Consider the following 26181-nt stretch of genomic DNA (forward strand, 5'->3'; position numbering starts at 1 on the left):
TTTGTATTCGAAAGCGAGCACATTTATTTTCTTCGATCAAGAATGAAGCTTCATTTACAAGAATGATGATGGTTCGGCAAACGACCATGAATGACACTCGCTAAAACCTAGTGTGCTGCAACTTTAGTCCGGTGAGAGGTGACACACAGATACACTCACAGAAGATGTATCACATTTCCAATTCTAACTGGCAGCTTTCTTTTCGATGATGATCCCTGTCATCGTAAAGAAAGCATGTAAAGATGGCCTACTGATGAAAATTGTGTTGCTCTGACCACGCCCAGAAGGCAGATTGATCATCTGTGCTGTAGAACATGTTACAGAGGTTGTCTCTCTGGACGCTGCTCTCCACCTTGGGTGTTTCTGACTTGGAGGAGCTATGAAGAAGCTGGGAAGCACTCGGGAAGAAGGTTCTGCTCTGCTGGTGGAGATCCGACGGGTTATGGTTCATTGGTTCCCTTGAGATCTCCAGACTGATGTCAGGGCTGTTCTCGCTCCTCATGCTGCAGGAGCCCTCTGTTTCCTTGTTGAGATTGATGGACTCGGAGACATCTTTGCCTTTGAGACTCAAAATCTGCGATGCGTATTCATCCACAGAATGACAAGTGCTCCAAGGCAATTCATGACAATTCAATCAAATCTCCCTACAGGAGAGAGTGGAGTACCTGAGAAAGAAGCTCCTTGTTGTGGGCGTGCAGGGCATCATTCTGTGCCTTCATCATCTCAAACTGTCTCTTGAGTTCATCGTAGTCCTTCTCCAACTGCTTGATCTTCCACCTCGCTCTCCTGTTCTGGAACCATATAGCTATCTGCCTCGGTTGCAGCCCGAGAGATCTGGCTAGTTCCATCTTCCTCTCTGGCTCCAGCTTTTTCCCCATCACGAAGCTCTTCTCCAACGTCCTGACCTGCTCCAAGTTCAGCCTCTTCTTCTTCTCCCCCGGTGGCTGCAGTCCGTCGTCGGAAATATCATCCTCCAGGTTCAGCTCCTCGCAGGTCTCCATCCCCGAGAAGGACGTGGATCTTCTCCCTGCATCCATGCATTCGTTTGACGAAAGCCTCAGTGCCAGATCTTGAAAACAGTGATCTCACCTCTCAAGTCCTGTGGATAGGTGGGTAGCATTAGTGGATTCGTGGAGTTGTGGGGTGCGTGGTGGCTCTCCTCGTAAGGAATCCGTGACAACAAGCTTGCAGAGAAGAATGGCGGCATTCCATTGTGAGACATTGCAGGTCACAGACACGAAAAGTCCTGGTGGATGCTTGTTGTTGTCCTGGTGAAAGGGAAAGGTATGAGCCTCTGTTTTTCTGAGATAAAAGTGGGAGAGAGATTGGAACGAAGGGCATAGGAGCGAGGGACATGTATCATTGGATCTCGCAGAAGAGAGAAGGAAAACATGCATGCCGGTGGTAGTGAGAGAAGGTGGAAGGACGAACCGGTGGACTACATGCAAAGAAGATATGCGTACTCTTAATGAGGACAAGATGTAGAGTCCAAGTTACAGCTAGAGAGATGCAGAGAACCAGAGGTTGGTGTTCTGCTACTGGAGAAGTAGATGGCATCGGTAGGCTGCACGCACTTCAAGAATCCGAGGGCCGCCCGTGCGGTGCATGTGCGTGCTAACCCTTTCATCTTCTCATCTTCATGTCCCATGCGACGTGCTTTCAATGGTGGATGAGAACGAGATCAACAGTCTCGGCATCATCTGAGAGTAAAGAACGCTCCGAAAGGGGGTCGGGAGATCTTTGTATAGAGAGACGAGAGAGAGAACAAAAAGTGGCCCAGTCGATTGTGGCTTTTATATCTCAATTTGCGATCAAAGATAATGGACGATTTTTATGAAAAGGTTTTTTTTTAAAGATTTTTATTGAAAAGTATATATCCTCGTTTTTTAATTTACTTATTTGATACTCATTTTTCTCTAATACTTTAAATATCTTTCGTCACTATCACCTTCTTCTTTTTCTTTTTTTCGTTATAATGGTGGTGCGATCATGACAATGAGTTCTCGTGGTCCAACGAAAATGATCACGATGGGATAAAAACGATAAAGTCAAAGTAGAAAGGCAGAAGTAGTCTAATGAAGATAATAACGTATAAGCATTAAGGCCTCGTAGAGGAGACAGAGGCACTAGGGTCAAAGGTAGTCATAATAGAATGGAATTAACATGGGCTTACAAAGGAGAAGAAGATAGTCATAATGGGACGAAAACAATGAGACGGAGGTGGCAAGGTGTGTCGTTGTAGGGTGAAGGTGATGGAAAAGGAGCGACATACCTCGTGGAGGGGAAAGAGGTGAACACGATGAGATGGAAGCGATAAGATCTCACGGAGAGGAAGGAAACAATTATAACCGGAGAAAAGACGATGGGCGGAAGGTGACCACTACGGGGGCGAAAAGCAATGATCGACAATAACCATTCAAAGAAGGAGATGTGGTTGAGGAGTATTTAGGATATTAGAGAAAACATAAATAGAAATCTGACACCTTTCAGGAAAAATCTAAAAAGAAATTTTTTTTTTAATCTTCCAAAGATAAATAATAAGCATCCAAAGTACAAAAGATAGACTGTTCCGTCGTGAAGTACTTAAAACTTTTAACTTGAAGTAATTAAGCATAACATATTTCTTGGATGCGTACGACTTAGAAAAGGCAAAAGGTCTCCGTCGTCCGCTAGGTGAACATATATGCATTTAGAACTAAACACGATAGATGTATCGTTCAAGGAGGCGTCCAACCATATATATATATATATGTATGTATATATATGTATATATATATATACATATATATACATATATGTATATATATATATACATATAAATATATATATACATATATATATACATATATATATATATACATATATACATATATAAATATATACATATATACATATATATATATATACATATATATATATATATATATACATATATATATATATATATATACATATATATATATATATATATATACATATATATATATATATACATATATATATATATGTATATATATATATATATGTATATGTATATATACATATATATACATATACATATATACATATATATACATATATATATACATACATATATATATATATGTATATATATACATATATATATATTATTCCCAAGATAGTCTTTAAACTAAAGCACACGATAACGTTGCTTGTCGGGAAATTACATGTTCTTGTTGTTATATTCTTGGATGAGCTGCTTGGCTAAGTTTCCAGAAGTCCCGCCGCATAGACCTTCATGTTTAAGAGACAAAGCTGTCTTTTTATCATCATCAAAATAACAATTAACGAAGAAAGACTGGGCTCGATGATCTATGGATCACCGGTTCTAAGCCTGCCATGGTGTTTACCGTCTCCGTGCGCTTGTCGGGTTGGAGATGGCATCCTCTCTGCGGTGCTCAGTGATCGATACCCATCGAGTGAAGCAGGAGTGCCACCGTCACCACCCCAACACAGATCTAGCTGCTGGCTCGGCAGCATAGCCATGGATGTACAAAGGTTCAGGGAATGCAGGCCACTGGAAGCGGACACTCTGAGCATGTTGCTGCTGCCCAATTGATCAGGGAGCGTCCAAGTAGACCGGTCATCACCACCCATCGTATCTTGTGTATTAGGGTTTGTCACCGGCCATAGTGTCCCTGGCATCCGTCCATGGCTAGCTTGGCCGTGGACTGCTATCTGATTCTGCAATGGATGTGGTCGGTGTTGACGAATCTCCGGTTCCCGTCCGCGCTTACTGCATGGATTGACATTAAGAAACACAGAGGTTGACGTTGACTGGCCATCAGAGGAGAAAGAAAAGCTTCGATCGCTGTTAAAGTAATTAGCGGCAAGGAGGTGAGGAGAAGCGGAAACGCTGGAGCCGGAGTTGCGAAGGGAGATAGTGCTGAGAGAGGTGAAGGCGGCGGCCGCGGGGATGGTGCCAGTGCCTGTGGCCGCGATCACGGCGGGCTCAGCCTGCTGGAGCAGCCACTCGACGGTCTCCCCGTCGGTCTTGTGGCCAAGCTCGCGGGTGAGCTGGAAGATGCGGGCGGCGCAGAGGGCAGGCACGCGAATCCGTCGCCCGCGCCCCTCCACCTTCGTGTGGCGGTCCTTGTTGGAGTTCCTGATCTTCTTGGGAGGTGGCTTGTTCTGTGGGTTGACGACGGGCTCGCCGGCGGCGGTGGTGGTGGTGGAGGATATGGCAGGAGAAGGGTAGGAGGAGCAGGAGTGGTCTTCTTGCTTCTTCTCAAAGAACCCGAGAGCGTCGTTGGGCCGTCGGTATCCGCCTGATTCGCCTTCCATGCCTGGATTATGCCATGAGGTACAAACTGTTGTTATGGAGTTTGGCAGGAAGGATGAAAGGCTATGGGGAGATGGATCTGCGGAGAAGAAAGTGAAAGATTGAAGGAGATATTCCTGGAAGAGATAAGCCACTGCATCTTTTTGATGGATCATGTAAGCGCATAGTAGGGAATAGATATAGGAAGAAATGAATCGAGAAGATATGAAACAATTTCAAGATTCGGAGGACATCCAAATTCCACAACTGATGGAGTGGAAGGAAATCCAAGAGAATATTAATTCTTAACTCTCTTTACCTCTTCACTTTATTAATTTTCTTGTGTGAACCCTTAAGACAAAGGTTAATGACAAGTTTAGCATTAGGCTATTCGCATTTTGCAATTATTCATCTAACATTCTTTAGATCAAAGTCGGCCATTGCGAGCATTATTAAGAACAATCTTCATCATCATAAACTTGAGATGATGAACACATTAAATATGTCCAAGTTAGGTGGGTTTTAGGTTGTGGATTATGGTTACCTAATCATATCATGTCTTTAAATTGAAGTATGGAAAACTGAAAGCAGGTGGTACTAAGTGACAATGAAATGTTGAAACAGCGTCTTGTTCTTTTGTAGCAGGTCGCAGCTGATGTCATTAAGAAGGTTTACATCATTTCAAGGACGGAATGATTGAAGGTTGGAAAGAACCACACGACGCAAGTTCTTTGCGGATAGATAGAGTTGCAATGTGCATCCCTCCCTCTCTCTCTCTCTCTCTCTCTTTCTCTCTCTCTCTCTTTCTAACGAATGCACAATTGATTTGGATGCGGCTTTTGTGATTCTAAAAGTCAGTATCCGAAGATTACGAGAAATCCTATGAGTTTTTATAATTTTAATATTAAAAAAATCTTCTAAACGAACGATTCTATAAGATAAATATCTTATATATCTTCGTATTTTAATAAAAAAATATATATGAGAAATACTTTGGATGTTATTACATTTTTTTTCTTTCTGGTGTCTAAAGATGATGACGCTCTTTGGGTCTTTTTAGAGGGTGAGAGAAAGATATAAATTTTTTGATTAATATGAGAGAGTATATAAAGGGAGTCATACTTGAGTAGAGATTTTCACAATGTTAAGTTGAATTTTTTTCATGGATGTGGATATAGATTGGAGTTATCAAATCACGTTAAATCTTACGTTAATTTTTTGGTACGTTACTTATTTATTGCTCTGAATTTCTTTTTAGATTTTCGAGTTTTTCTCATTCTTTTTGACAAAGTGGTGTTATAGTCCAAAAGATCCGTTCTACAAGTGAGTGATGAAAATTGAAAGAAATGTGAAGTAAAAATATTTTCTCAAAAGTAGATAAAAAAATTAAAAAATTAAAATACCTTACGCTATTATTCTAAAAAGATAATGAACTAAAGAAGACGAGAGAAATGTATAAATTCTGAAAGGGTATACAGGAAAAGTTGAATGAAAATAATTTAAGATTTTTATAATTGATCTCACTAAAGATTTTAAATTTTTTTAGATATAAATGAGGGTATTAAATTTTATTTCAACTTTTTAATATATTATTTATTTATTTTTAATTTATTTTTAAATTTTCTCTCCCTCCTCAACGATAAAAAATTAAAGATCTATGATCGGTGATGTGTAGCTAACATTCTCTTCATCACTTAATATAAACAGGAGTTTCTCCCTATCCTAATCCAAACATGATTTGAGATAAACATGACAAGAATACAAGAAGAACAATGTCATGTCATGTCATGTCATGATTAAGAAACTAACGGACAGTGATGCGCCAAATCGGTGTTCATTGTCCCAATTGTGCTTTCTTATTATGTACTTGAAAGGTTTGGCTTCTTCACCATCTATACAATGCTTTACTTTTATATCTCCTCCCTATTAATTTAGTCTCATTGGGCGACCTCATTCTGCTACCTAACTAAGGATTGCAATCGGCATCTGACATTGTCCATACACTATATAAGCCCTCATGTTCTCTGCTCGATCGATGAGAACATCCTCTTCCCTTTCACCATTTGCAATCCATGACGCGATCTTTACTGCAAACCCTGACGGATACCGTCGCGTCGAGTCAAACAAAGATGGCTTGTCATCCGAGCGGGTGCAAACGGGCGGTGGGTTCGTGGTTAGGTCTCTGGGAACGATTAATTGTGGGGGATTATGGACGGGAACCATTTGGATTTAACGCATATAAATTGATTACATTACTTTGATTTAGTGCTCGGCTCGATCCGATGGTGCTGAGGAGAAGGATGCTCTTGGGGTTCGTGCTGGCTCTCTTTACCGGCATCGGTTTCTATCTTCGGATTTGGTCGATCGACGGTGACGACTTCTCCGCTGGCGACGACAGAGACGCCCTTCGGTCTGAATCCCTCTTCTCCTCCTCCTCCTCAGCCTGCCTCTCCCTTCTTACTTCTTTCGGGTGTTTGTTTCTCCATCGGATTTCAGTTTCTTTGATGTAATTGTTACAAGTAATATTCATTTCTCATAAGATCTTTTCTGCTATTCTATCAATTTTTAGAATTGAAGACCCGAGGAACCCCAATCTGATGGGGGTTGGGCCGAATACTCCGTTCCGAGCGGAATCTTTTACTTCAACTTGATTTTTTTTTTTCCTTTCTTTCAAGAACTACTGTTCTTTAATCTGCTTATTTTGTGTGTTGGTTTTCATTAATCGATCATAGTGAATTGACATCAGTTGGTCTCGATCTCATTAGCCACTGTTTCCTGATCGGATTTTTCATCTTCGCTCATGTTTATGCATGTATCATCGGTGTCGACTCGAAACTGTAATCATGAATTAGGGGTAATCGCTTTCCTGAAAGGAATGTGTGTGGATGGCTATCTTTTCTACATCTACTTGTCCTTTATGGCAATATGCTCATTTGGCAATCGTGATGTCTAGAGATTTATTGGGTCCGGATTGATGCTGACTCTGACCTCTGATAGGTCTGATGGCTCCTACTCTAGAGATTTATGGAGTCCATTTCGGGTCTACATTGATAACCCTCTTATTTCTTGGGCAGGATATCATCATTGTATTGGCGACAAGAATTGTCGTATGTCAAAACAACGGAAACATTCTTATGCTCAAAATCGAGGAACCAGTTAACCACCGATATCGATTAAAGGTTCTTTTGGTTGCATGTTAGGTGTACAATATACGAGTTAACACACACATGTTGGAGTCAAATATCTTCTTGACTGTCTTTCTAGGACTTCCTTCATGTGAACTCATTCGATGGTTGTACAGGTGATTGGGCGACAGGGTAATGAAGCCTTTGCAAAAAATTGTTGCCCTTGGTTGTCGTCTGAGAGACCAGTTTCTGGCATCATTTGAGTGATTACTTGCCATGCAAAAAAGAAATGAAAAGTTTTGCACACGATAAGTTGTCAACGTAGGAAGTTGTTTAGCTGAAATATGCAATTCAATCTAAAATATTATGACACCATAAGCATGACTTTACATTTAGCTAGTTACTCTTCTCATTCCAGTGTTCTCAAATATGCTCTTAAGCTAGTTATCTATGTGTCTTTCACTAGGATGCATCTGAGAAAAGGCCTGCTCAAAGTATCTACCTTTATAATCAGGATCATTGCCTTTTTGAGCAATTAATAACTGAACTTGTATTCATATGTTGGATAAATCGTGTTGATATTTTTTCTTTAGATTCTTTTGTGACAAGCTGAGTACAGCAAAGAATCTTGTTTTGAGCATTACCTACAGGTCCAAAAGTGTCATTCCTAAGTTATTCTACTCTGCAACTTTTATATATACCTTGCAGAAGAGAATTTGAACATGCAAATATGGAAGCGATGGATGAATCTGCTGAATGGAGAATGAGATATGATGTGGAAGTGGATAGAAGTAGGCAAATTCAGGATGAACTCCTAAAGGTACACCCTTCTTTTTCCCTTTCCTTCATTTTCGATGCTTGTACTAAATTATAAATTTTGATTGCAATTACCATTGTTTTGTGCTTGCTCTTGTTGGGTACTTTCGATATGTGATCTCCAATAAAATAGAAAATAGACTGCACTAATTAGCTGAAAATTTTCCTGCCAAATCTGGAAGGAGAAAAAGTTTGTTTGTTTTGACCAAGAAGTCTTTTTTCTTACAAAAATGGATAGAATAAGGATGGTTGCTGAGATTGTTTTGGACATCCTATCTTCTATGATTTTGAGATGCAACTGATTCAACTAACCTGCGATCATGTAGGATAGTAATTAACAAATCCATGCACCACTAAATGACAGAAGAGCTGGGAGGTCAATCGACAACTATTTTCATACAGAGGAATCAGTGAGTATGTTACCATCACAAAATCTTGAAGCTTGGAAGGTATTTTTTCATTGTTCTATATAAAATTGGGTGATGTATATAATGATACACCATAATAATCTTAGATGAAGCCATACAGTTTCAGATTTAATCAATTTAACCTGTGGACTTCCCAGGTAGACAAATAAAAGTGTAAATTTTGCCTTGGCAGGAGACCTTATAGTATCTCCCTCCTTTATCTATTCTCAGATTTGTTCTCTTTTCGTGATAGTTGCATTCTTTCTGCTGTTTATGGTGAGAAAGTGAATAAATCAGATTCCTTTTTGTTTGAATCTGCTTCCATAGTGTTGTTTTCCTATAACATTAAGGTGCATTAATAAAATTATTCTGCATTTTGATGTTGCAGTTTGTTTTCAGTGACTGGGCTGCAATGTTTTGCTGGTTCCAGTTTTTTTATCAAATTGACTTGTGCTAATTGAACTTTTTAGACTTCATCATTTTTTTGTTCTGCTACATATGTTGCCTTATTCCGATGTTTAAGCTGTTCTGCTATGCATATGTTGTACCTCAGTCCATATATATATATATATATATTTTTTTTTTTCATTTGTACTTTTTCAAAGTCTGATAATTTATCCTGTTTGCAGGTCAAGGCCTCGTTAGCTGGGGCATCTAGGAGGTTCAGCATGCTGCAAAAGGTATCTATGCAGTCATGGTATCTCATTTCCAGTTTTCAGCTCCTTGCTGCTGCTTCTTAGATACTATTGCTGTCAGGAAAACATGAAACTGCAGAAGCAGTTTGAATCCTTGAAACAAATCAAAACTAAAGGATGGGAATGCAAGTGCAATTAATCTTCAACCCAACTTTGAGAATAAAGAGGCGTATCGTCCAACAAAATCCTCAATACTGGCTTCAGATTCTCATGCACAATTTGATTTAACCCTCGTATGCAAGCAGCAATTCAAATCTTCCTTTTGCTTCCGTGCTGGTGGGTAATAAACTTATTGTTCCTTGGTAAGCAAGCTATATTCTTAACAGCAGGAATCCTGGTTTCCTCAACAGAGGAAGCTTCATTGCGGTTAAAAAAAGCAAGATGTGTCCGGTTTCATGCCCAAATAATGACTATATTCTGAGTACTCTGCAGACTAGATCGTGGTAATAAGGAGGCCATCATACTGACTGTCAACTGCTACATGAATCCACAATTGGAAGATTGAAGTATTAGATGCTGTTTTTCTGACTTAAGGAGAGGACGTCACTGATAAAAGGCAATCAGATGCTCTGATGCTGTGGCTATAGCAGAGTTCAAGAACCTGTTTGTTCTATGGGTTAATAAGGATAAGAAATGCACCTCATTTTGTGCCGGTGGTGTTAATTGGAATAGCAGCAGTGGTTAGATGGCATGATCTCTTTGTCGTTTGTTAGTTCATTTTTTGCCTCTTTTCTTTTCTTTGGTCACAGGGTGGAAGCATCTGCTTCTTGAATCATATACTTTGATCATTTTATTAGACCAACTCTTCAGATTAAATATGATTCTATGGAATAGTCAGTAATATGGACTTGGGAGACCCAACCTTGTTTGTTTTTAAATAGCCACAATAAGAGCATGTTCTAACACTCGAACAACTCTGGAGATTCAAATGCTATATATACTTACTTGATCCTTGCAGGACTTGGGGAACTCCTGAAAAGAAATATTTACCGAGAGATATAAATAGCTGCTTATTTAGGATGAGTGCCATGAAGCATATATATATATTTCCAGATGCTCATCCTCCAAGCTCCCAGGAATCACAGTCAAATCATATTGCATGATTGATTAGACATTAGAAGACAGTATATTCATCATAAATTAGTTCCATGTCTATATAAGAAAAAGACAATCCCCCCATTTCCATGGAAGAAGGAAGTGAAGCTTTATAAAATTTTTCCAGTCATTTTGTCATAATTTACAGAGGAAAGAATCCCAAGCACTTGCTTCTGGTCCACTCCAATTTCAACACCTTAATTTCTTGACAAAAACCTGCTACTCCCAACATCAATCTCTATCGTGAAATCTCGTATTTGGAGTACCCAAGCTGCTCCGTCTCCCAGTTCAGCTTCGAAGCCACTCTTTCATGTCGAGGGAAGTACTCCTGATGACACCAAACAGACAGACATCAGTTGGCTTTGTACACTTGCTATTTTGATCGTCCACTAAAACATAATATATCTCCGTAATGTCATTTGTATGTTTACCTCTAATTTCTTCATCAATTCTTTTGCCGTTGGAGCGGATAATATGATATGACGGGCATTTGGGCTGACGAAACCTTCTTCCACTGCCTTGTCAATGAACGATAGCAAGGAGTTGTAGTATCCATCGACGTTCAGCAATCCTACCTGCACAAGACCACTTGGGAGGGATAAGAACACCACCAGATGATTGATCTAAATAAGCGTTAACACCACCAGACGTTCAGCAATCCTACCGGCTTGTCATGGATGCCAAGCTGAGCCCACGTTATCACCTCAAGCAGCTCTTCAAGAGTCCCATATCCTCCTGCACACCAACATCTCATTCAGCTCCATGCAGATTTGGCAAAAGTACATCGCATAGCACAACAGGTATGCATACATGATCGTCTTATCTAAGCAAAATTTCTACGTTTCAGTTCTGTCAAAGGAAGGTGAAAAGGGAAGACAAAGCGATGCTTAGATGAGTATCACGTATGAAGGTTCAGAAGAACGAGAAATGAGGCTCTGCGGCTGTGCTGCTGTTTAGGGGGAGAAAACAAAGCACAGAGAGAGAGAGAGAGAGAGAGAGATGCCCTGCGTGTGACAGTGCAGAGAAATCTGCAGGTTTTTATACACTAACCAGGTAAAGCAATAAAGGCATCGGAGCGCCTCGCCATCTCTGCCTTCCGTTGATGCATATCGGCGACTGCCTTCACCTCTCCTACGGTCTCCCCGGTTATCTGCAAGAAGCAACCACCCCAAGGCCCAAAAAAGCATGAATACAAACATACTGTAGAACGTAGCTTTTGTACCAGCAGAGACAGAGAAAGGCCGAAAGCTTTATTTAGCTTAGCATACCTCTCGAGGCATGAGTGTCTTGGGAATAACCCTGCGCGGTCAGACAAGTAGCATGACAAAGAGTGAGTGAACCGCACATGACCGAGGCGACACAGTCTACTCCAAAGAACAGTAGATGAGTCCGAAGCTTACCCTGTGACATGCCTCCCACCATCATGAACGGCCTGAGAGACCAACCCCATCAGTCCGACACTTCCCCCACCATACACCAGATCGATGTTCCTCGACACCTGAAGGAATCCCACCCAGTTTAGCGGCGGCAAAGAAGAGAAGAGAAGAGAGACTGCAAGTTTCTCTATAGCTCGCCAGAGTTTTGATGTGCATCACACCACAACCGTAGATCTCTCAAGGAAGAAGAAGAAGAAGAGGAGGAGGAGGGAGCATACCAGTTCCTTGCCTAGCTCGATGGCAGCATCTTGGTAGCTTCTCTTCTTCCCCTGACTGCTGCCGCAGAAGACGCAGATCCTCGTAAATTTGGATGCTTTAGCTTCCTGCTTCCCCTCCATTCTTCTTGGCTCCCCTGTTTCTCCTCCTCTGCCTCTGTTTCCTATAGCTTTACCTCCGTCTTCCTTATGCTGCTGCAAGCGTCATTGGCGCAATGCAAACATCCACACTAGGCACTTTTCGGTGCGCTCTCCAGGGAGATTTATAAAGGCAACACGTGCTCACAACCAGAGAGACACACACAGAGAGAGAGAGAGAGAGAGAGAGAGAGAGAGAGAGAGAGAGTCACAAAAGACGCCATGGACAGAGAGTAAATGATTATGGAGCTGTGTTCGAAATGGAGGGCCCGGCTGCCCCCTTCCTCGTTACTGATGTCTTTTCCCTCCATTTCCACTGCATCTCGGTTTGGTTTCCCTACACAAGAAAATTGGACGAGTGAGTGAGACTGGTCTGGGAATTAGTACGTGTATATTTCATTCAATTATTGTGGTATGCATTGAGGAAGAAGACTCAGTGACTCACTCGCACAGTGACAGAGGGAGGAGATTAAAAATAAGCAGATGGCTCCGCATGCACTTGGGTGGTGAACGGAGGAGCAATATAATAAAAAGGCTCCTCCTTATCTGCAGCTTCACCTGCCGGACATGTCCTGCTGCATGCAGAGGAAACATATTGGTATTTTTATTGGACACGCCCTCTCCATTCCCCCATACCACCATCCCCCTCCTCACCAGACCAAGCATGCCCTCCTCCATCCACGCCATCCCTCCCATTGATTATACTTTGCCCTCTTCTCCCCTCCCCCCTTATCATTCTTCTCATCCTCCGATACCTTGTAACTTAAACCAATCCAGAATCCAATGTCCCATTCCCTCCTACAAAATCCTTTTTCTAATCCGTCCCCATTCCCCTAGCTCGTAGGAGCTAACTAAGCTCTCTTATCCCACTCTCACCGCAGGTAAGCATGCTTCCATCTTAGTTTTAGGCAAAAATGCGGATTCCTTGTCACGTCCGAGTTGAATTCCTCTGTGTACTGCCTCCGTTGTCTGTTTCGGTGTCTTTTGTCTTCCTACGCGTCTCGCATCTGAGACGAAAGATCCTTTTGGCCCTCCCAACTGCCGACCTCACATCTGATGAGGCCCATAACTTGCAGCTTACTTGTACTTGTCTGTAATGCAGGACATGGATAAATGTTTACTCGGTGTCTTTTCCCGGTCATCCTCTCGATATCCATAACTCGGAATGGAATAGACTTGCTCCACAGACGTGCACCTATACACGCGAAGCAGAATTCGATGGCCAAATCAACTCTCTTCTTTGAGACAAAAGACAGCAGCAGCACACACCAGTCACAAGCAGCTGCATCTCCACAGCCCACTAGTCGCTGACAAGGTGCTTAAGTTGACAAGCAACAAGGGAACCGAGTGAGAGCTCCATAAGCCTCCAATTGCTCGACCAAATGATTCAATATTCTCGATCGTTCCTTATCCGATGATTGTTCCCGAATGCAATGAATGGCTGAAGAAACCAGAGGGGCCATCACCAGGCCCTGCTGTTGGCCATTCAGAGCCAAGATATACAAATGTGAAAGAGGGAAATGCCAGTATCTATTCAAAGCTTCTTTATATTGGACCTAATGATTAAACTTTGCTTCTTCGCCACCTCTCCTAATCGCTGCATGCTCTGAGAAAAGAGGTGCCATCGTGAGGCTAATTAGGATCATGTGGGAGCAGAGATGGATGCCGCTTCCAGAAGAGGGGAGTGACAGAGTAGATGGACGAGAGGAGGAGGCTTCGGCCAATCGATGGGTATGCCGAAAAGACAAGCTGCCATTGCCATGGTCATCCGTGATGATACGGGCTGCTGGCCACAGTAAGCATCACCCACATGGTGGCATCAATAAAGGGTGATGATTGGGTCGGCTTTTGAGGCAGGTGGTTGTTCTTCATCTGTCTTCTACCGTGGGAGAAGGAAGGCGAGAAGAAGCAACAGCGTGGTCGATGAAGGTTCTCTGATTACCGTCTCATGCAGTCGGGGCTGCCTGGCCACCATCATCATCACATCGGGGAGACTGGAGCTGATGGCCGGCGCTCGTGGCAGACCACTTGTACCCTTAGGAGGGTGCCGTATGACTGGGAGATAGAATGGCTCGGGCAGGAATCAATCGAGTACTGAGGCCTCGTTGATGAGGAGTGCTTCTCCGAGTCATAGTCCACCAGCCCCGTGTATGGGAATCGGTTGCGACGACTGCTTCCCAAACCAAGAAGAGGTGTCAGAGGCGGGACGGGACCAGACCGCTCCGGTCCGGTTCGATTATATATATATATATATATATATATATATATAGGCCCGGCGGGTCGAGCGGCTCCGATATATGGTGGACGAATCGCGAGTCGACTCGGTGAAATCGGTCGAGTTCTCCTAATCTCGTATAAACTCCTTATCAAGTATTAAAATAGAGGATGAATAACTCAACGAGGAGGGCCGGTCGACCATCTTCGCTAACCCTAGCGTTTCCGCTGCTACCGTCGCCAACGTCGCCGGCCGATCACGTCTTCTTTGTCCCTGCCGCGGGCCGCCATCTCCCTTTCCTGAAGGTACCATCTCCTCTTGTCGCCTCTTTTCAAGTCTCGTGCCATCTCCTTTCCCTCCCTACTCCTCTTTTCACCGTCCACCTCTCCTCTCCTATTCTCTCCCCTCTTACCCTCTTCTGCTATCTCGTCACCTCCCCGATCCTTCGGTGCCAAACTTTATATGTTTTCTGGATGATGTATCGAATTAGAAGATGACATCGGTTGTTAACAATACATTAGTATCGACTTGATTGCAAGGGATCATGTCCGGTTACGGCTGGATGCTTGGCGAACTACTGAACTCCTCTAAAGGCTTGATTTTTAGAAGCTTTGTGATTCGCTTTCCCTTTTCCAATCGAAAGAATCTGGATCTCGAAATACTTTTGTGAAAATCGTGTGCCAAAGTGTGAGATCTCTGATCAATTTGCTAGCTTGATTAATCTTTTGTTCGAAATGGGTTTTCTAGAACTGGCACCCCCGGGAGTCTGTTGAATTGGGTTCCTATATCGATCGATCGATCGATATGGCAACTGAATCAAAGACTAGTGCTGCCCGCAAAGCTGGTCCGATGGTTCCTCCAGCTGAGATTTTGCATAAGGCTTCTCAATTTAAACGCTGGGGCAGGAAATATCCCTTCCTTCGATATGGTCTTCCACTCATTTCCCTTACAGTCTTGGGATCTGTTGGTCTTGCGCATCTCATACAAGGCAGGCAAGAGCAGTTGTCCATCAAAAGTATTCTTTTCAATATCTTAACAATGTTTTGTAGCGTATGATTTCTTAAAATGCGATCGTCTTGCTAATGTGTATTTTACCTGTTCTTTTCGATCATTGTTGCTCAGCAAAGAAGTAATAAAAGAAAAAGATGATCTGGAATGGGAGATTATCGAAACAACAAAAGCACTCACTCGAACCGGCCCCAAGGACAGCTACAAGCCTAGCAAGCTCTCTTTGGAGGAGGAGCTTAAGGTACTTGATCGCTTATAAGTTGGTGACTACTACTATGTTTCCCTTAACTGTGATCCAAACTTTTGCTCAACCAACCTGCAGGCTCTGCAACAAAAGATTGACATCAGCAATTATGAGTACAAGAGAATTCCCAGACCAAAAGAAGGGAAAGATAGCAAGAATTGAGTAGAACAAACATGGTCAGCATCTTCTTTTGTATGGTGTAATCTGTGTTGGCTTTTAATAAGTGTCATGTTTTTTTGCTCCTAATGTTTGTAGGTCCACTATTTTTAAATGTTCTTTTCCCTTTTATTGTAAATGTTGATGACGCTAACAATAATCATGAAAATTTTCCATCAGTGGAGAGTCACAATAACCCCTGAATGGTAGATTAACTAGAAATTACCAAATCCTATTGTCATGATAAAATCTTTAACGGGAAGATCCATTTTCTTGTGAGTAGCATCAGCTTTTTGTACTGATTGGTGGTCATACGGACTCCATGGTTGTGGTCTTATGGATTCCATGGCTGAGAGAATTTACCATGAGTCCATGATATGTCTGAAATAGGCAAGGCTATACCTACTTGGTGGAGTGATGTTGATCCATAGCTTCCTGTTTATACATATGTGAAAGTTTCCTCTGTTCATAGTTTTGTTGTCGATGTATCGACTGTTCTTTACGGGTTGAAGCATTGATCTAATCAAAGAAAAAGAAAACACTCGATGTTCTTGTAGAACAGGTGATTGCCATGATCCTTCTACCATCAGAACTGAGATCAAGAGGAGAAAACAAAACAATTCATTCCTACTTATCAACATCGTCGGTTGTCCAATAAAAAGATAACAAAAAGTCGGCATGGTTTCTTGCCAGGTTCTACGGGCGGGAGAACTCAGGAGACTCTCCATACCCACTGCAGTGTAGGTGCTGTACTTCTTCTATCTTCCTTATGATCGCCTCTATTGTGTTTGTGGTCTGCACAGAATTGCGACATCTTCTCGAGTCATATCTGTATGAACGATACCAACCATCTACTTAGAGGGATGACATATATGCCTGCATGAAGGATTCCAGACGGGGCTCCGTCAGGTCCACCGTCTCATCGTCCGATGAGCGCCAACTCCGACCATTTGATGTCAGCAGGATCAGCCTCTCCATGTGCTCAGCTGATACAGCCGGCTCCGGTTTTGCTTGGTGGTCACCGCAGGAGTCTCTTTCGACTGGCATTGGCAATGAACATGGATTATGGCATCTCCCGGAGACTGCTCGATTTGGATCCTTCCTTTCAACTGCAACTTCTGGAGTTTGACTTCCGCTGGTGCGGCGAATGCTGTGAGAGTATGAACTCTGAATAGTGCAAAAGAGAACCATTTATATGAACCTTTGGAAGTAAAAAAGATCTACGTACACAGCTTTACCTTTGGAAGCAAGCAAATAAAGGTGTTACATAGCATGAACATCGGTCATATATCAACCAATGTTCAGTGTGATGTAGCCTATTACAGATATTGCAAGTAAATGCATAATCTGGTACTCTATCAGCCAGGTATCACAGTGATCTATCTATTTATCAAAAGTTGCTTATAACTACTCTTGATCACAGTAATGTGGAATTGTTACTGAATAGTCATTCTGGTGGAGATAATACCGCACAAGAATAACAAGAATTTTCAAGTATGTGTTTGCAAGTAGTACATGTCATGTATCATGCACCATCACGCGCACAAAAAACCAATCTTCATGTAGCTGTGCTTGTGAATATACCACAGACGTTTAACTCGGTGTATGAACGTGTCGATTGAAAACAAAAAGGTGGGAAAATTTGTGCATAAATGCATTGCTAAATTTTGGTATAGAGACAGGCACAACAGGCATTTTAGTCTTGAAAACTTTATGGAAAGCAAGCAGCAGGAATGACATGGGAATCATGGTTGAACTAATATTTCACACAAGTTAGGATTGCGCAATGACATGGGAATCATGGTTGAACTAATATTTCACACAAGTTAGGATAGCGAAAGAGAAGCGTATACGCATACCCAGAGAAGTGTATTGCCTGTTGGTATGTATCTCCTTCTAGACTTGTCGGGAGCAATCGTTAAGAGGATCTGAACAATTTCGCTCATGGTGGGTCTTAAATCTGGATCCCACTGGAGACACTCTCTGGCTAAGTGACCCATTATTTGCATCTCTTCTTCTGGGAACTTCCCTTTCAGAAGTAGGTCTGGTAGTTCTGACACAACAAGCTTGCTATTTTGCAGTCGACTTGTTGCCTACATTTTTATGAACATTTTAATTATTCAGATATGTAGATCTGAACAAATTAAAGGAACAATGAAAACAAAAAAAAAGGCAGCATTAAACTAATTGCATATGGTAGCAAAATTGACTTGCTTTTTATGCACCCTTGATGATAAATTTTCTTTTATCTCACTAGAGATGGACACAGTGCAACTAGAATATTTAAAACCCATCCACTAGGATTGGAGTAGGAGAGTAACCTGAAATGAAATCCCCTTCTTTCATATATTTAAACATTCTCGGAAAAATTGCGTGCGCAAGTTAATCTGTTTACTGCATCATGTTAAGATCTTAATAAAGAATAACAAAAATCAGCACCTGGGGAAAGATTGATACAAACCAAAGTCTCTTAAAGTTGAAACTGCTCAAAGAAGGTGATGGGTCTGTCTATATGATGCTCAGGGGACTTACCCATATCACGAGGCTGTCCTCTTCTTTATTTGAAGACTTGAAGATGGGTTTCCGACCAGTGATCAACTCGAGAATAACCACTCCAAAACTAAAGACATCTGATTTTCGTGATGCCCTTCCCACAATAGCATATTCTGGTGCAAAATATCCAAATGTCCCCAGCATTCTTGCTGGTGAACTCGAACAACTAGTGAGATCATCAGTCATGAGATGTTTGGCCATTCCAAGATCAGTTATCTGCATGAAAAATAAAAAGCCACAACACAGATTTAAAGAACAAGGACAAAGGAAACGACTACAAACATTACAAAGGCCAGATTATTGAAAATGGAGCAACCATGAGAAATTATACCTATCCATAGTGTGCCAAAAAAATATTAAATTTCACATAATACTTAATAAGTTGGCCTTCCAATTTAAAGTTGAAAATTTAAATTTTCATTATATTATACTGAGACATTGAAAAGCAAGTTGAAATTTTGAGTTTTGATTTACAAGAATTTTAGATCTCATGCTACATAGTTTGATGATGAAGGAGCAACTTTAAAATGCTACTGCAAGTCTGCAACACTATTTTTATAGATGCAGCCTCCTAGTGGCTTCAACTCTAAATGCTGTTATTGACTGAAAGGAGGGTTAAACATATTCTATATTTAATTATAAAAGAATCAAGAAAAGAAGAAGATGAGAAAGAGGAACAAATTATCCCGACAGTTTATTGATACTTGGTCTCCTATTTATTTTAGTTATGCTTTACTAAGATTCAAAATAGCTCTGGCCTAATGGATCAACTGGGGTACGAATAATATTTTAGCAGAAAAGCATCAACTAAGATCATTGTCCTATTTATTTTAGTTATGCTTTACTACGATTCTAAATAGCTCTGGCCTAATGGATCAACTGGGGTACGAATAATATTTTAGCACAAAAGCATCAACTAAGATCATTGTGTTCCCAATGATCGGGACTGCCTACAAAACAGGCAGGAATATTCTTCAGCACATCAATAGTGAGACAACTGCTTCATGAAAAGTACTCACCTTAGCTCTATAATTGTCGTCTAAAAGAATGTTGGTGGACTTGATGTCTCGATGCAGAATCCTGGGAGCAGCTGCTTCATGAAGGTATTCTAGGCCCTTTGCAGCTCCCAATGCAATTCGTACACGTGTTTCCCAATCCATTGGTTCCTTTCCCCCTCTTGCATCCAAACAATCTCTCAAATTTCCATTAGGCATATATTCAAATACCAGGAGCCTTTCCAGTTGCCTTCCCTGGGTTTCAATGCAGTATCCAAGCAAAGGCACCACATGACAATGGTTAAGCCTTGATATCAGTTCAATCTGTAAAAGGAAGGTTTGAAAAGTTCAAATGTAATTGCTTTTAGATACTCAGAACAACAGGAATATGGATAACAATGCAAATGAATCAACAATGTGCCACCTTCTGACTTTTGTTTAGTTCACTTATTTTATGTTAAATCAGCCATTGGCAAAAAAGAAAACAAATTCATCCAGAAGACATTATGGATGCCAAAGACAAGGTAACCAAGATCCAAAACAGAATAACCTACAATATAAAGCAACATTTTCACCCAAACAGAATAAACAGTAAAATCATAGGATATTGCTTGAACAGTCCAACCAGATGTAAAATTCAGAATGACGCTTATAATAAAGAAAATCTTCTGTGTTAGAGTGTTAAGAACATGATTAGACCACTCACAAAGAATGAGTAAGAATTGGACACTTAAAGAGTGGCGTTTAGACAGTACCTCATATAGAAATTCAGAATCAGCTTCTGAACCTCCTAGCGGTCTTAATTTTTTTATAGCAACAATTCTTCGATCCTTAAGCTGACCACAGTAGACATTGCTGCTCCCTCCAACCCCTATTAGATTGTTATCTGAGAATCTATTGGTTGCTTGCTCCAGTTCAACATAGGAAAATTGGACAATTACACCAGGTAAAATTCCACTTCCACTTCCAAATATGTAAGTCAATTTTTGTATGACTCCTGCAGCATAGAGAATTTCTTTTACCATTAGTGACAACCACTAGATGGATGCACGAGTTTCGCTTCAGAAAAGCACATACAACAAAATTGAATATTTGCTTTCCAACAATAAAGTTGATGTAGCAGCAAAAATTTGAAAAGCAAAAGTATCAGACAATTCCGAACCAACTAAATCAAATACATGAGGTTTCAAACAGTGCAGGAATATCATGCACTACGCAAACAAGAAGGCTTCTGATGTTTCTTCTGCTTATTAGAACTGTAATAGAATGGCAGCAGGCAATGAGTCATTCAACATTCCTGCGTCCAAATCATTTATTGCCAATCAAACAGGCAAATGAGTCAGCAAATCATATCAAGTGCAAAAAGTGCTAAACAGACAAAACGGAGGTATGCCGACTTTACAGATCTTACAATAGGTTGTTCACCCATGAGAAACAGAATTTCCCTTCTAACAATTTCTCTGATCTCAAAAGGGAAAATAAGAAAGAAGCAAGAGCAACGAAACTGAAAAAAAAAAAAAACAATCTTCTGCAATCCTAATCAGAAACTTACCTGGATAATTATACTATACCTGAGATAGGCTTGAAAAAAAGACCGATCTTGTTTCGTTGCTGTGGAAATGAAGCAGATCGATGACTTATCAAGTTTATTGTACTGTTCCAACTCGAGTCTTTCTCAGATGAAATTTGCACTTGTCGCATGGAAAGTCTATCCTTGTAATAGAAACAATATGCAGCCACAGCTAACAATGCTATGGTTGCAAGTACAACACAGAGAAGCAAGATGACTAAAACACCTCTGTTAGATAGGTGCTTCTTTGCTGCCACAGATGTTCCTGTGGGATCTGGGCAAGGCATAAAAGAATTGATAAGTAACCCAAGCAAAACACAAAAGATAATGATTGTAACCTGAATCAACAAATAATATGGAATTTATGAGCATTCAACAACAAAACGAATGTCCGCCAGATATGATCCCCAAAGTGAGCTTCTGACTTGGCAGAATTTTATGTTCAGCTACATAACATCAAGCAGACAAAAAGAACACAACTTTGTACAGCATAGGAAGTTACCTGAGGTGCAGTTGCAGGTGGTAAAACAAGTAGTATCATGGATGTTGCCTGGGACCTGAGGACCTAGTATTGCACATGAGCAATTCCATGTACTTCTCTCTGAACCTCCTGTTACTATCACAAGAGAAAAGTTAATTTTGTAATGCTCTTAATGCGGGAAAAACCATGTTGAATATGCAGAGAGCACCATATGAGATACAAAAGGAAAAGGAACGTGTATGGAGTCTAAGAATAGCAAGGATTAGAAAAAAATCTACTCTAGAAACTAACAAGGCTTTGGGCTAGTTGAATTCCTTCCTCATCTTGAAGAGGTTCTAGGTAGTGGGTAAGATAAAGAATACTCATAGTAGTGTTAAAGAAGTCAACCTAGCCCCCCTCGCACTCATTACTGGACTTCCTACTGCAGATGCATAAGCTTTGAGAATTACAAATTGTTTCTAAGTCTTAACAATAGGTTGAACCCTTTCATTTCAGGTTTCATTAGTACTAAACTATCTAAAATACTAACATGGACCAAATGATCTCAAAGAACCTTCCCAGAACATGATATTTTCCGTGAAGCTGAGTTCACCAAAATGGTTTTGAAAATATAAAGTCTTGAAGAGTATGCAAAATCAATACAAGGATGTCAAATATGATCCATGTATAAAATTGACTGTTAACTTGCTCCTATTGACTTTCACACTAAAAGCAATAAGAACTATCATTGGATGAAGCCTTGTGCACTAGTCCCCCTTCCATTATATAAACTAACTGTACTTTAATTTACAGATGTCACCAATCAGAAGCATGTTGCATCAAAGAATGGACATACCAATCAATAATGTTTCTGTAAAAATAAAGGATTGAACGTATTCCATGCACGAGATAGTCTGCTCGTCTTATTCTTTTTTACACTAACACAAAAACCATATTAATCTCCTTCAATATCCTTTCAAAAACCCATTCTTATATCCATTTTATGTTATTTTAGATCAAAATAAACCACTGCATGACAAACCAAAACAGTTTTTCTGCTTATCATGATTAGTTAGACCATAAAATCCAATTATTGATGTTGTACGATGACATTTAAGCCTTCTTGAAAACAAAGAAGACATGAACAATCTTAACATTTAATTGGGTAATCATAAATCCTAAAAGCTTCAATGGTTAGAAAAGTACTTAATATATGCGTTAACATCCCTTCTCATGAGCAAGCCATTACACCTGAGGTGTGAATGAAGCCTAAGCGTATGGCACAAACCCAAATGAAGACCGATTGTTGCAAGAATATTTTTAATTAAACACTGCGAAAGAGGGCCTGATATATGATTCAAACTCAATACTTGATTTATCACCATCATAAAAATTTAATTCAATGACCAGTAATCCCAAGAGCTTAAAGCTATTAGATCAACAATGCCAGGCTATGCTTTGACAAACCATGCAAAATGGCATTTTTTTTTCTAATGTCATTTGTTATCCTCGCTATTCATTGAGAAAAGCTATCTGATTGATCGAATAAACATTGGATCAACTCATGATCATGGGCTTGATAACCAATCCCTCATTATACTATGAATCAAGCATGCCGTTTCTTGACATAAATATCAGTGAAATCAGCAAAAGCAATTAATTAGCAATGACAAAGGATACCAATCAAAAAATTAATAAATCATGATAGTAACAATTCTGAGCTGTCTTAAAATCCAGTCAAGGATGTCATAAAAGAAAACAGAGTTCCAGGTGAACTAAAAAGTCTAGGGTAGCTGATTAAAGTTATACCAGGAGTGCATCCACAGGATTCCGAACAATTAGATGCAGGAGTATAATTTGAAGCAGCTATAGGACCAGCAGCACATACACAAGTCCACTTTACTGTATCTGGCTGATCTCTGGTGTCCTCTGTAACGAGTAAAAGAGAACCAAATTTAGTGATGTATCCTGAGAATTGACGCTGCACAAAGATCATTAAGTTCTAAAATTTTGTATATGGAAGTTGAAAATGGAGAGACAACCACCTCAACTTATTTTCAATATAGAAGAAATTTGATACTGACCACAGGATGTAAATTGAATTAAGAGAAGCCAACTAATAGAAGCCAAGGCAACTCTTGAATGTAATTCCATCGACTTCATCCAGACCCTCTGTCAGAGAGGCATTAAAATCTACGCTTCCAACGAGTGCCTGTGGAAGTATAAATCAAAGTGAATATGGAATATCAGCATAACACACAATGAATATCTACTAGCAAAATTAAGCATTGATCTATCGGAACTACTTTTACCTTTCATGTTCTAGCATGGTAACGGAAAACATGGTATAGACTAGAACAAAAACTACACCATAAAGACCTCTGAAACGAAGAAATCAGATCCTTCATGAAAAATTAGGAAGTAGGCCATTATTCACTCACCCACCTATATGTAGCAGAGCAACAACAGCTTATTAAGTTCCCTATTTAACATCCTAAGGTTGCTTAACCTACTAAAAAAACCACTACAAGAAAAGGTGAGTTCCTTGTGGCCTTGATTTTAGTTAAAAAATCATCACTCTGATAGTTTTAGAAAACATGCAAAGCATTATGAAGAAGTATCAGTCAAACATTTAAAAAGGCCTTAATGATCTTTGACCAGATGGTTTGATCCCAGCTTGCCACAAAAATTATCCAAATGCTATCTAGCCACACAAATTAACATGCCGCCATATAGAAAAGCCACAAGGAGGAATAGAGTATGAATGAAGCATGAATTAGCGAACACATCCTAAATTTATATGGTTATCCATAAAAAAATAATTAGCATACCAAACAAGAAATAAAACCCAAACCAATGATGGATTGAAACTAAAAAAAAAAAGGAAAGTCACCAACACGTAGGAGTCGTATTCGGCCGAACAGAAATCCGCCTCGTTCGCTAGAGTTGATCTCAAGCATCAATCATTTCTCTTTCCCCTTTTCCTTTTTGTTTATTGGGGCTCGAGCTCCAGCATTCGGCGACATCCCCTCACCATATGCCGATGCTTGCCGATGAGGACGGTAAGACAATTCAACAAGCACCTTCGAGGAGGAGGAGGTTGGGTAAATATGGATGGGTTAGGTGGAGTGGCGCCCCAAATCCAAGAAAGAAGAAGAGAGGCAGGCAGGCGGACACAAATCAGCTGCTGGTGCTGCAGCTGAACTCGCCAACTTGGATTTTTGGATGGTTGGATGGCTGGATCGAAGCAAATAGGAGGCGATGGTGATGATGCAGATAGCAGGAGAACTCCTCTCGTCCAACCCAAATCGAAACAAAAGAAAGAAACGACCACCTCTCCCTCACTTCCTCCGAAAGAGAGAAAAACGTAGGGAAGGAATCCCCTCACCAACCTGACAGCGGCCTCTCAACCGTCCCCCCCATTTACAATCAAGTATCATCTTTCATCTCATTATATGCGACTCTCGCTATCAACGAGAGGAGAAACTAAATCAAACCCCTTTTCTCTCTCTCTCTCTCTCTCTCTCTCTCTCTCTGGCTGGGTGGGCAGCGACAAAAGAAAACAAGAAACTCTCTCTCCTGCAGCAAATGTTCAAACTGATCAACGGTTACTTCCTCTTTCTACCGAGAAAGCGAAAAGAAGAGGGAAATAGGACAACTTCGCTTCCAAGGCACTTATGATGAATCCACGCCACCGACATAATCGTATTGCAAATAACAACAATAGCAACAATAATGTACGGGTAAAATGGCAAATCTTTGAGTGACGTCTGCAAGAAAACGATATGCTCATGGATTTCCTTCCTCGTGAACGAATTTATTGCCGAAGCAAAGCTAGCGAGCGAGTCAGCTGAATTAGATTAGATTCTCTTTGACTTCTTTCGAATTAACTGATACTATATTTCGTACAATTACGGGTCCACCGCAGCGCAGCTGTGTCCGCTACAGGTCACAGTGTCAGCGGGATCCGGGGGGGATCGACGCACGATCCGTGGATGGGGATCCGTGCCAGCACTACAACTTCCGACATCACCGTGACGCGGGGGGGCGCCTTCTCCAGGAGGTGGTTGTGTCGCCCGGACTTCGTTCCTTCCCCATGCGCGGAAACCGATCCGTGGAATGCAGCGACCCTTTTACCGAACCTTGCAGTTTGCTTTCGTTGGATCTCGAGGGCCTTGCGGTAGATCTCGATGTACTGCTCCATGGATTGTGATTGATGTGATCAATAAAAAGAAGAAAAAAAAGAAAGAAACTTTTGTTCTTGAGCATGATTAAGCCAACCCAAATAGTATTGTCCATTGCAAAAGCAGCAGCTGATTCCAAACTTTCTACCAACGCCATAAAGGCTGATGAGAACAAGAGCAATTATTTACGGCGACAGAAGCGGGTCAGTCGTCGCAATCGTACGCTCACTATGTGTCGGCCGGCGGGTATTTATTGCAGCTTATTTCTGCATCATTTTGTATTTTTGCCTTTTTATTTGATTAGCGTCGGCGAATGAGGAGAAAGAAAGAAACAACAGACCAAAAATGAGCTCATCCATTAACCAATTAAATAAATTCCTTAGAGAGAGAAGAAGCGATGGGTTATGTATGGAAAGATAATATAAAAAAAGAGAATAAGAAAAAATAAAAGGGCCCGGGAAGGTGGAGGTGGAAGTGGGGGTTGATGCTGCTTCAATGCTACAGACGACGCAAACGGAAGCATTGGATGAGCAAAGAATGTCGAGGATTATATATATTAATCCTCCTTACATTTTATATTCAGTAGA

The 26181-nt window shown here is 40.8% G+C and overlaps 6 protein-coding genes across 18 annotated transcripts; 2 read left to right on the top strand and 4 right to left on the bottom strand.

The window, feature by feature from the left end:
- On the bottom strand, nt 1-1710 carry LOC135615979 (homeobox-leucine zipper protein ATHB-13-like). 4 transcript variants are annotated; one of them, XM_065115133.1, is made up of 4 exons: nt 1498-1710; nt 1090-1268; nt 666-1027; nt 1-574 (listed from the first exon to the last, which is right to left on the bottom strand). In XM_065115133.1, the coding sequence occupies exons 2-4, from the start codon at nt 1220-1222 to the stop codon at nt 248-250; spliced, it is 822 nt and encodes a 273-aa protein (XP_064971205.1). In that variant the 5' UTR covers nt 1223-1268; nt 1498-1710; the 3' UTR covers nt 1-247. The 4 variants fall into 4 exon arrangements, with proteins under 4 accessions (XP_064971205.1, XP_064971204.1, XP_064971203.1 ...); XM_065115132.1 differs by having other exon boundaries at nt 1464-1710; XM_065115131.1 differs by having other exon boundaries at nt 1432-1710.
- A 1463-nt stretch (nt 1711-3173) lies between these two features.
- LOC135615980 (transcription factor TCP15-like) lies at nt 3174-4579 on the bottom strand. The gene is made up of 2 exons (XM_065115135.1): nt 3372-4579; nt 3174-3255 (listed from the first exon to the last, which is right to left on the bottom strand). Exons 1-2 carry the CDS (start codon nt 4456-4458, stop codon nt 3185-3187), a joined length of 1158 nt encoding a protein of 385 aa, XP_064971207.1. The 5' UTR covers nt 4459-4579; the 3' UTR covers nt 3174-3184.
- A 1641-nt stretch (nt 4580-6220) lies between these two features.
- On the top strand, nt 6221-10141 carry LOC103989951 (uncharacterized). 3 transcript variants are annotated; one of them, XM_009408925.3, is made up of 5 exons: nt 6221-6460; nt 6549-6692; nt 8116-8227; nt 9260-9310; nt 9387-10141. In XM_009408925.3, exons 1-5 carry the CDS (start codon nt 6300-6302, stop codon nt 9462-9464), a joined length of 546 nt encoding a protein of 181 aa, XP_009407200.2. In that variant the 5' UTR covers nt 6221-6299; the 3' UTR covers nt 9465-10141. The 3 variants fall into 3 exon arrangements, with proteins under 3 accessions (XP_009407200.2, XP_009407202.2, XP_009407201.2); XM_009408927.3 differs by having other exon boundaries at nt 6317-6444; XM_009408926.3 differs by having other exon boundaries at nt 6322-6455.
- Nucleotides 10142-10371: 230 nt separating this feature from the next.
- On the bottom strand, nt 10372-12317 carry LOC135615981 (cytokinin riboside 5'-monophosphate phosphoribohydrolase LOG3-like). Its single transcript, XM_065115136.1, has 7 exons — nt 12075-12317; nt 11821-11918; nt 11689-11719; nt 11471-11570; nt 11085-11155; nt 10852-10995; nt 10372-10748 (listed from the first exon to the last, which is right to left on the bottom strand). The coding sequence occupies exons 1-7, from the start codon at nt 12192-12194 to the stop codon at nt 10659-10661; spliced, it is 654 nt and encodes a 217-aa protein (XP_064971208.1). The 5' UTR covers nt 12195-12317; the 3' UTR covers nt 10372-10658.
- A 2216-nt stretch (nt 12318-14533) lies between these two features.
- On the top strand, nt 14534-17329 carry LOC135615982 (uncharacterized). 3 transcript variants are annotated; one of them, XM_065115138.1, is made up of 5 exons: nt 14534-14729; nt 15172-15416; nt 15547-15673; nt 15755-15852; nt 16395-17329. In XM_065115138.1, the coding sequence occupies exons 1-4, from the start codon at nt 14595-14597 to the stop codon at nt 15836-15838; spliced, it is 591 nt and encodes a 196-aa protein (XP_064971210.1). In that variant the 5' UTR covers nt 14534-14594; the 3' UTR covers nt 15839-15852; nt 16395-17329. The 3 variants fall into 3 exon arrangements, with proteins under 3 accessions (XP_064971210.1, XP_064971211.1, XP_064971209.1); XM_065115139.1 differs by having other exon boundaries at nt 16526-17329; XM_065115137.1 differs by lacking the exon at nt 16395-17329 and having other exon boundaries at nt 14536-14729; nt 15755-16011.
- On the bottom strand, nt 16437-24965 carry LOC103989949 (receptor-like serine/threonine-protein kinase NCRK). Of its 6 annotated transcripts, none has more exons than XM_018827996.2 (10): nt 24304-24957; nt 23495-23622; nt 23220-23339; nt 21453-21566; nt 20952-21224; nt 20136-20377; nt 19405-19704; nt 18365-18601; nt 17692-17925; nt 16437-16999 (listed from the first exon to the last, which is right to left on the bottom strand). In XM_018827996.2, the coding sequence occupies exons 2-10, from the start codon at nt 23571-23573 to the stop codon at nt 16688-16690; spliced, it is 1911 nt and encodes a 636-aa protein (XP_018683541.2). In that variant the 5' UTR covers nt 23574-23622; nt 24304-24957; the 3' UTR covers nt 16437-16687. The 6 variants fall into 6 exon arrangements, with proteins under 6 accessions (XP_018683541.2, XP_009407193.2, XP_009407196.2 ...); XM_009408918.3 differs by having other exon boundaries at nt 24308-24954; XM_009408921.3 differs by having other exon boundaries at nt 21453-21560; nt 24308-24953.
- Between the last annotated feature and the right edge of the window lie 1216 nt (nt 24966-26181).

Source organism: Musa acuminata, chromosome BXJ2-6, assembly GCF_036884655.1.
Source record: "Musa acuminata AAA Group cultivar baxijiao chromosome BXJ2-6, Cavendish_Baxijiao_AAA, whole genome shotgun sequence".
In the NCBI taxonomy this organism is placed as follows: domain Eukaryota; kingdom Viridiplantae; phylum Streptophyta; class Magnoliopsida; order Zingiberales; family Musaceae; genus Musa; species Musa acuminata.